Genomic DNA, 10,273 nt, shown 5'->3' on the forward strand with positions numbered 1-10,273 from the left:
CATTATTTTGATGTCATTTGTCTTAACATAGCTGTACCCATGTGACATTTTGACACTTCAATTACTTTTAAAGTGTTAATACTCTTTGATGTTTATATAACCGGATATCAAACTGGTCATCCTACATTCCTAACTACCGGTTCACGAACCAGACTTGGAGATCTGGATTTATATTACAAAGTGTTTAAAAGTTATATTTTGACAGTTTACTATAACTATGAGATTATGTTATTTATATTTGAAAAATAAAAATGAAAAAAAGTTAGACCATATAACTCACAAAAAAACATTCATAACAAATGACCGGTTAATACGTAAATGGGTTGGAGACTGATATCAATAATACCTGCACGGGTACTAGAAGACAAAAAACCCGTGTAGCTCGGTTGGTATAGCGCAAGGCTCTTAACCTTGTGGTCGTGGGTTCGAGCCCCACGGTGGGCGTACAACCTTTTAAAATAAACCAAAATCCATTTCTTGTGGACTCCCAATAATAAACATAATCCAATCTTTCTTTCATTCTTGTTCAAAATCCAATCAAGAAAATCTGGGTTTTCATTCAATTGAATTCGTGTTTGTTTGAAAGCTTATTTATTTGTTGATCAATACCAATACCCACCAGTCAATCAATTATCGTTTAATGGCCTGCATCCTTGTGGAACGAAGCTCCGATTCGTTCAGGCCACTAATCCAATAATAATAATAGGGGTTTTTGGTTGGTTTGGTCCTTTTATTTTAGGTTAGGAGATTAGAAGGACAAGGCGTGCCGTCGAAGCAAGCTGAAGCGATCACGTCAGCAATTACGCAAGTGTTGAATGATAGCTTGGAGAATGTGGCTCAATCCTTTGTTACAAAAGCCGAAATGCAAAGGGTGGGTTTGTTTTGCTGTTAATAAATTTTGTTGCTTTTTGCTTTTGTGATTGGTTTTATTATATATTTGTTTAGATTGAGATGACTTGGGCAAGTTCAAGACTCAAGTGCAGAGCTCTCAGGTCATTTCTTTACTCAGTTTTCTTATATGTATTTCATGATCATTTTCAATCTTCTTAGATGAAGTTCAAAATTTTAAGTTATCACTATTAGGACTGCCAAACGGGTCAGAACGGAAATGGGTCGGCTCAAAACAGGTTTCTAGTTAGGAATGGATTGGTTTAAAAAATGTTTTGTTTTTGTTTTTTTTTTAATTACTGTACATTTCAGCTTTACTTCTCGTTTTCGGTACCGATTTTGAGCATTGTTCTTGCTTTGGTTACGCGTACCAGGGAAGGAAAACGCTTAACCCGGTTATGGTACGCACAAGTAACAGGCGTTGGTTACGTGCATTTGTTTGAATTCTTGGAATTTGTTCATCCAGTTAGTTGACATTTTTTGGGACTTTTTTTAGGAAAACCATTTCTCGTTGTTGCAACGCGAGACGGAGAAGTTGAGGAATGATATCGAGAAGATGCGCAGTGAGTTGAGGTATTATGCATAATTGACTATTGATCCATGTTTTTGTGATAAACAAACTATTACAATTTTATATGATTTCAAATCTATAAAAACTTTATTTGTAACTTGAAAAATACTAATTTTCGTTGTTACTTGTTACATAGGTATGAAATAGACAAAGTCACTGCTGGACTGCGTCTGGATTTGAATCTTGAAAGAGGGTAACAAGATCCATCTTTTTTTTTTCTTTTTAACTTTTTGATTAAACTAATAGTTATTTTCAAGAATCAACATTTTTCTAACAAATTGTTGTTAAAAGGAACCAAATTGGTTCAAGAAGCCAATCCACCGAGCTTACTAATGTTGCACAAAGTCAGATTATTACTTATTAGTGAGTGATAAATGCAGGAGAATTCGGGATGAACTAGCAAACCAAAACCAAGAAACTGCTAACCTCACAAACAAGCTTGATCGGGTGAGTACACACCGTCTTTTTGTCTGCTTTCATCAAAAGGCTATGACTTTGACCAAAATGTGACTTTTTATTCTTGGACATCTTAAAAAATAACAGGAAATACATTCATTAAGGGCACAACTGGAAGCAGCTAAATATGATGTGATCAAGTACTGCATAGGTACCCTTGTCTCGATTTCTGCTGTTGGTTTGGCGGTGGTGCGGATACTCATGTAAACTGCAATCTTGCTACTTGCAATGATTAGCATTAGCACATAGAGATGAAACCATGGTTAGCTTCACGCTTGTTTTATGCTGCTCGTGATCAATTGGTGAAATATGTAGCATAAATAAACTGATATAACCATGATAGGTTGGTTATTCTTGGTCTTTACTTCACTTATTTTGGCATGTTGAAGTAATTGCACCAATATGACCATAATGAAACAGTTATCAAAGTTTGTTTGTTTGTTTTTTATTTCTGGTTTATTTAATTTTGTTATTTTTAAGCTTAATGTGAGCCAAATGCCATTTTTTAGGATGTATCTGAGCATAAAGGCTTAAGTTATGGACTATTTTGCATCAACTATGTATTTGTTGATTTATGTGTGATAGATAAGGTTGTTATGTAACAACATCACTCTGTGCATCTTTCTTCCATTTTCTCACATTACACATATGTCACAATTCACAACTTTACTTAAAATTGATTCTTTAGCAGACCGTAATTTGTCTTATGAAAGTAGTTTAATTGTGCATACCTCTTTTACAAGCAATAAACAAGTATATTGTCGAAACGTGAATAGTGTAAGAATAGTCTACAAACCCGTAATATATTGTGGTTTATCGTGAATAGTTTTTAGTTAGTGAGACTGATGTCAATCAAGCTAATGAGCATAAAACGTTTGATTGCTAAGTTTTTAGTTATAAAATAGAATTTGGTGATGGTGTAAAAGGGGAAAAAAGGTAAAAATAAATTTGAACCCAGGTCTGTAACGTGGCAGGGTACCATTCTACCACTAGACCACTGGTGCTGTTTGATATTTTTGTTTTGATACTTATTATTAATAATAAGCGTTATTTTCTTTGGTTCATTGTATCAACCTTTGAAAACTAAGGAGAGAAATTATCAAGTTCATTTTGATGGAGGTAAACTGGTTTTAATAAGTCATAATGATCTGAGTTTGTTTGGGTGGAAAATCAGGAATGTTCTAGCTAAGTGAGTTTGTTTGGGTGGAAATCAGTAATGTTCTAGCTAAGTGACCGATTACCCTGATGTCTAGGACGTTCATCACAAGGTTATTTGATTCAGTCGAAGACAAACGAGTCTATTATGATCAATACGGTAGTGCACACCAAGCATACAAAAATGTATCTTAGGAAAATGAAAAGTCAGAGGCATGCAAATGAATTAGTTACTATAAGAAAAGTTGCGTCTAGTATGAGACTATGCAAGGTGAAAGAATGCTTATATTAGCACGACCTTCTTTTCTTAGATCAATATCAACCTCAATGTTTTCGGTAGATCTTCCAATTGTAACCTATAACATAAACTGTCTTCAGTTGGTCATATATTTTTTTAAATAGTAATATAATAATAATCTGAATACCTCGGTTTTCTTGATATAGTAAGTCAAACGACGGCTGTAAAAGATGGCAAGGGCCTCATGCGATGATGACATGAATCTTTGAAACGAAGAATGGGCTGTTTGTTCCAGCCTCATTATCATCCTTTTAGCATTCTTGGTTTTATACCTTGCAACTGCAGATTGGAAAAACTAATGATAATAAGAAAATGACACCAAATGCTAATAAGAAGTTGTGTACAACACCATAAGCATTACCTTCATTTGTGATACACTGGCGACCATGGACCAAGTCCTTTTCAAGTATCTGAAACAATAAAATGAATACATCAACCATTAAAATGTGTAAAACATATAAAACAAAATGATAATATGAACAATGGTGTTATAAAAATTTACCATAGGTTCAACATCGGAAAAACAGGGTATGTCATCATCACTCTCGGAGTTTTTCTCACTGACATAAGTATTATTCACCGATTTTACATCAGCCAGAGACCCTGTTTACATGAGTTAAAAACCAAAATCAGATAATGAAAGCTTTAGTGTGATGAAATCATATGTAATATATATACCTTTAGTTCAACTTTACTAGCATCTTTCTCCTTCTTTCCATTCCCGAACTAACAAAGCCACATCCTTCTTGTGTGATGACGAGGCTAACGGACCAATAGAACCAGCAAGAAAATATCATCAGTGTCTTCCGTGTTTAAACTGCAAATAATCTCCCCTTCGTTAAGCTCTTGATCACTATGAAATTTGGGATCCTTAGATTCTTCAAGATTCACGCTTGCAACTGCTGGTGTGGCAACATCAGCATCAGCACTTCCGGTAAATTAACCCTAATTTACTTGCATCTGAGCATGCACTTTGCCTGTTAATTGTTTCTAGCTTTAACTTTATTATTATGATTTGTTGTTAATTACTAATTAGGATTAATAAACAAAGGAAATTAGTTGCACCAATTAGCTGAAAATTAATCAGTAATCAACCCGATAGCCTCATAACCATCTCCCGAACTAACAAAGCCACATTTTAATCTTTATTGTTAGCTTGTTGTGTTTTTCTTTTCGGGTAGAAAGCCCTGAGATGATAGAAATCAGAGTATGAACAGATAGAAATTTTATGATTCAGAACGGTTGAATTAGGATACAGAAAACACCACACGAGTCCAACCGAAGAGCAATCTAATACGAGTTTAGGAACAGAAAACACCACCTGAAAGTGTGATTAGTTTCCAAAGAACACCATCTAAGTTGCTACCTTGGATTAGCAATGGAGAATCAGTTTTAACTCAAAATCCATTAAGTTGCAGAATTTAAAAATAAAGATGACAATGTGGTCCATTAGTTGTTGACCCGATGACCGTTTTCAACCCGTTGGCTCGGGAGATGGCTATCACCACCAACTAGCAATTAATCAGCGATTAATCCTGATTTTTACAACACTGGGAGAAACCTTGACATTAGTTTTTGCTTTTTGATTGAACTGTTTTATTGGCAATAGTTGCAGGTTTTACACATCATTGTGCATCTGTACCTCTAAACCGGTTTTCTGCAAGTTATCTTCAGAAATTGTCTTCTAGTCACATACAAAATTTGTCTGCAATTCATCACAGAAAGTTTGGATCACTGGCCTTCACCATAGTTCAAAGAAACCCTAGGTTTTCAACTATTAATAATGGTGATCTGATCCATTTTGAGAAGATATTAGGAGCAAAAAAAGTTATTCAAGACCATGAAGAACTGCAAACTGCAAACACGGATTGGATGCATAAATATAAAGGCTCAAGCAAGCTTATGCTGCAACCTGAGAACACCACAGAGGTATATAATTTCTTGCTTTTAGAAATGGATATTTATGTTATTGTGTGAGTCTGAATCGCGTGTAATGACTGCAGTTATCTCAAATTCTTGAGTATTGCAATTCGAGACGTTTGGCAGTTGTTCCTCAAGGTGGAAACACGGGTCTTGTTGGAGGAAGTGTACCTGTGTTTGATGAGATTATTATTAGCACTCGGCGTATGAATAATATTATTTCCTTTGATGAGGTAGGTAGGTTAGTCTTCTCATATTTTTAATCCAAAGCTTTTAATTAGTCATATGCTTGTCAAAAATATGCGAGTTTTAATACCTTTGCAGGTTAGTGGTGTACTGGTATGTGAAGCCGGATGTATACTGGAAAATCTCATTTCTTTCCTAGACAAACAAGGGTGAGACAGTACTTTGCATTATGAAAAGTCAACCACTTATTATTATTATTATTATCATTATTATTATTATTATCCTCATTCTAAACAATATGGTGAGACATTCTAATTTGTTTCTTGTTTCAGATTTATTATGCCATTAGATTTAGGTGCAAAGGGAAGCTGTCAAATTGGTGGAAATATTTCTACGAACGCTGGAGGGTTGCGTTTAGTACGTTATGGATCTCTTCACGGAACCGTTCTTGGTATGCCTTTTCCATTTAATTTCATTTAAAGTTTGAAAATTTTGTAGAATTAAGGAGTTATGTTTCAGGGCTTGAGGTTGTTTTGGCGAATGGTAGTGTGATTGATATGCTCGGGACTTTGCGAAAAGATAATACTGGTTACGATTTGAAGCATTTGTTTATAGGCGTGACTCAACTTTAATACTTTATACATAATCATAATTATAGTGTATTAGTATATTATTATCTGGCTGATACAATGTTATTATATCTATTTACAGGAAGTGAAGGGTCTTTGGGTATCATAACAAAGGTTTCAATACTCACACCTCCAAAGTTGTCTGCAGTAAATATAGCTTTTCTTGCTTGCCAAGATTATATCAATTGCCAGGTAAATAATATTATTTCCTGATATTATACATGTTTAAACTAATTAATCACGTATGTTTGTTATCAGAAACTTCTATTTCAAGCTAAAAGGAGACTCGGTGAAATATTATCTGCATTTGAGTTTCTTGATGCACAAGCAATGAATCTGGTAAGTATTAATATAGTCTGCTATTTTTGGTGTCATGTTTAAATGTAAATTTCAGTTTATTATTATTATTGTTATTTTTATTATATGTTTTACAGGTTCTTGACCATCTAGACGGTGTCCGGAATCCATTACCATCCTCAATATATAACTTCTATGTTCTCATTGAGACAACAGGCAGCAATGAATCAAATGACAAGTAATTTACTACTATATAGTATATAATTTTAATTACTTTAGCTTGACCAGTCTACAAACTTATATATAAATATTAAGGGAGAAACTCGAGGCGTTTCTTCTTCACGCAATGGAAAGTGGTCTGGTATCTGATGGCGCCCTTGCACAGGATTTTAGTCAAGCATCATCCTTTTGGCATATTCGTGAGGTTTGAGACCTGATGGTTATAATTTATATTATCACTTTTAATATGCTAATTTTATATGCTTGTTTTCAGGGTATTTCAGAAGCATTAATGAAAGCTGGAGCTGTATACAAGTATGATCTATCAATACCTGTTGATAAGATGTATGATCTTGTTGAGGAGATGCGCACACGTCTCGGTAACCCATAATGATTTATTTTGTTATATATATCCTAATAAGTTATCTCAGTCTGTTATTATATCCTAATTTAATTTTGAATAACATAAATGAATAGGTGATGCTGCAAATGTAGTGGGATATGGTCATCTTGGAGATGGTAATCTCCATTTAAACGTGTCGGCTCCAAAGTATGATGATGATGTAAGATTCATTTTCTCGCTTCATTAAAGTATAAATATGATTTTTTTTTTCTCAGTTTTATATAAATGTGCAGATTTTGGCACAAATTGAACCTTTTGTGTATGAATGGACATCCCGACATCGTGGGAGTATTAGTGCTGAACATGGGCTAGGTCTGATGAAAGCTGAAAAGATCTACTACAGCAAGTCTTCTGAAACTGTGAGTCTACTTTATTATTATTATTATTATTATTATTATTATTTATAAAAGATAGTTAAAACAAAGTTTCACTTGTGCAGGTACAACTTATGGCTTCAATCAAGAAACTGTGGGACCCTAATGGAATATTGAATCCTTACAAAGTTATTCCATCATCATTGGTATCCTAATTCAGGTTAGAGACTTTATTATTATTATTATTATTATTATTATTATTATTATTATTATTATTATTTTATTTTGTGTTTTACCGAAGGGTATTTAGATACTCGAAAAATAGTCTTAGTTCTGTTGAAGTGTGACAATGAAGGTCTGCTTACTGATTTTAGAAATGTGCAGGATGCACATATGAAAGCACAACCAACCATCTGCAAGTTTCCTTGGAGCACATGCTAGATTTTTAAGTTAAATGATAACAATTTAAGATGGTTCTTCTTAAAGTTTTTTTGTTTGTTTGCTTGTTTTTTATTTTATTTTACTTTGAATCTTGTGAGGGATTGTGCTAGACATTGTTTGCGAATAGAGAGGCGACCAAGGAGACAGAAACCATGATAAAAATGGGTATTTTGACCCAAATTTGCCTACGGTCTAAGTTTAAGTGAAGAGAACCACATAAACACTGTACATATTTTTTTATCTATGACAGATGAGGTGGTTATGCGCCCTCTCACTTTATCTGACAAAAACTATATTAGACTATGCGTTATGGTTTAACTAAAAGTGCATAACTATGGTTGGTTGGCTTGGGTTGAATCGCACCTTAGTAGTTCTTTAAAGGAAATTACATTGGTCCCACTGTGACATAAGGTGATTTTGTTCTCCAGCACAACTTGTTGGATATTGAAGGTCTAGATTGGTTTTTTTTTTTCAAGATATTGCTTACTATTATACGCATTACATACACCATAACAAATACATCATACACTGGTACGCTTACTACTAAGTATCTAATATATAGCATATAATATATTTATAAAAGATTAACTCCAATTAGTTCAAATTTATCAATTTTCACCATAAAGTCTAAACCATTAACCTCCCAAATCCAAAGCAACAGAAATTCTTCGTATCCGCGTATGTTTGATTGCCTGCTTCTTCTTGGACGACTGGTTTGATATTAACAAGCGAGATTTGATATTAACAAGTGAGGTAAATAATGTGTTTATAAAATTAGTACCTTCTTTCTTTATGAAACTAATTGCTTTTTCTTCACGAGGTAATGCCATCAACAATGAAGAAGAAGGCAACACAACCTGAATATCGGTATGGCCCTGAAGTTCTTGTTCAAGTGGCTTCTTGTATGTAAACTGAAGAACATTAATAAATAACGAGTCATCTTTGCTAGAATAAATCCAATAAAGGATAATGAACATTTCATCAAATAATAAAGTCTTACCTTGACAACATCTTTTTGTTCTTCAAAAGGAAAGGATGATATTAAAGTTAGAGATCGAGGACGACAACACCAAAGTACCGCATTCACAAAAGCTATATGAGCCAATGAGTTTTCATGGCTTTCAAGTTGTAGCTCAACATGCTCCAATTCGTAAGGAGCCAACACGGTCGTCTTTAGCTTCTCTAACTCTCTGAATTTCTGCAAGACAATTGGAATGAATATATATAAATGTTCACAACAAAGTAACACATAAATGATTGATCACAGAAACGAACCTGACTATATACAAGTTCAAAACTTTAAATTCATTTTTCTTGTCCAAAAAATGCCTCAACTTCCAGAACCAAAGAGCATCTATACAACCGTTGGGATAACATTGCATACACGCTTTCAAACGGGTTGCATTGTATACCCGAGGATTGAAAATATGAGCATTAAATAAGTAACTAAACGAAACCAAATTGGGTGTGCTCAACTCAATTTCTTCCAAGTCAAAATTTGAACATAACACCAATTTCCTCAAGGAAGGGCTTAACAACTTGAGATTGTTGCATTTATAATTAGGAGCCAAAAACAATTTTTCAATAAAGGGGAGGTTGGATAAGAAGTCGGTGAAACAATTCGAGCCTGGTAAGGGACATCCATAGTAAACCACAGTTTTTAGTTTTTTGCATGAAGCCAGGTTCATTTGTGGTGCCCCTCTTTCGGCCCAATCTACCACCCCAAGAGTAGATAGATTTGGAGCTTTAATATCTATTCTCTCAACTCGTGTTTTATAGTAAATCACAACCTTTTGAAGATTCTGATGCCCGTAAACACAAAATCTTTTGAAGCCATGACAATGTTTAATACAAAATTCTTCGAGAAGAGGACAACTAGTGGTGAGATACGTGATCACTTCATCATCTAACGAAACGCTTTCAAGTTTCAAGCAAATCAAATACTTAAACTTGACAGCATCAACCATCAAGGAAGACGGCAACTCACATCCACATATGCTCAAAGATTTCAAAGCGGAAACAGATAAGAGTGCGTTAGGCAAACGATACATATCGAAATTTCCAGTAGTATCAATCCCCAACACTTTTACGCCTCTCTTAAAAACTAACTCAAGGCACTTGTTAACAATATCTAACTTTGCATGGTCATGCATGATTGCAACGACCTTGAGCGTGTGCGCAGTGATAACATTTTGATGGCAAAATCTAGATGTGGTATACTTGACATACTTGACATACTTGAAAAAAGTTTCTCAAGATTTAAAGTGATCCATATTGAAATATAAATGCGGGAAAGAAGCGGTTAGGTGAAACCAGGTCTTAGACAATACACTCATTCGAACAAGCTCTGCGGGATAGCCATTAATACAAGAGAGTATGTCATGAAGAATGAATTCAGGAAGCTGTGAAATCTGATCCATTCGGGTTCAAGTTTAGAAGTTATGGTTTCCATGGGAGTAAATATTTATATTATTATTTGGTGAGAATGTAATATGA

At 34.3% G+C, this 10,273-nt stretch overlaps 2 protein-coding genes, 1 non-coding gene and 1 pseudogene across 3 annotated transcripts; 3 read left to right on the forward strand and 1 right to left on the reverse strand.

The window, feature by feature from the left end:
- Positions 1-318: 318 nt before the first annotated feature.
- Positions 319-2,355, forward strand: LOC143626357 (protein FMP32, mitochondrial-like). The gene is made up of 7 exons (XM_077096481.1): positions 319-354; positions 740-875; positions 952-992; positions 1,385-1,461; positions 1,596-1,652; positions 1,840-1,906; positions 2,003-2,355. The coding sequence occupies exons 1-7, from the start codon at positions 319-321 to the stop codon at positions 2,120-2,122; spliced, it is 534 nt and encodes a 177-aa protein (XP_076952596.1). The 3' UTR covers positions 2,123-2,355.
- TRNAK-CUU (transfer RNA lysine (anticodon CUU)) lies at positions 372-444 on the forward strand. Its single transcript has one exon. It is a non-coding gene; the product is annotated as a tRNA-Lys (tRNA).
- A 1,868-nt stretch (positions 2,356-4,223) lies between the features above and the next one.
- On the forward strand, positions 4,224-7,779 carry LOC143626358 (D-2-hydroxyglutarate dehydrogenase, mitochondrial-like). Its single transcript, XM_077096482.1, has 15 exons — positions 4,224-4,302; positions 4,978-5,297; positions 5,372-5,521; positions 5,613-5,683; positions 5,807-5,925; positions 5,994-6,089; positions 6,186-6,295; positions 6,362-6,442; positions 6,538-6,638; positions 6,716-6,824; positions 6,894-6,999; positions 7,097-7,182; positions 7,256-7,381; positions 7,462-7,556; positions 7,721-7,779. Exons 1-14 carry the CDS (start codon positions 4,224-4,226, stop codon positions 7,549-7,551), a joined length of 1,644 nt encoding a protein of 547 aa, XP_076952597.1. The 3' UTR covers positions 7,552-7,556; positions 7,721-7,779.
- Positions 7,780-8,404: 625 nt separating this feature from the next.
- On the reverse strand, positions 8,405-10,197 carry LOC143626359 (putative F-box/LRR-repeat protein At3g18150; annotated as a pseudogene).
- Between the last annotated feature and the right edge of the window lie 76 nt (positions 10,198-10,273).

The sequence above is a fragment of the Bidens hawaiensis genome, unplaced genomic scaffold (assembly GCF_021521415.1).
Source record: "Bidens hawaiensis isolate Kalapana, Puna unplaced genomic scaffold, B.hawaiensis_p1.1 tig00004357_1, whole genome shotgun sequence".
Taxonomy (NCBI): Eukaryota; Viridiplantae; Streptophyta; class Magnoliopsida; order Asterales; family Asteraceae; genus Bidens; species Bidens hawaiensis.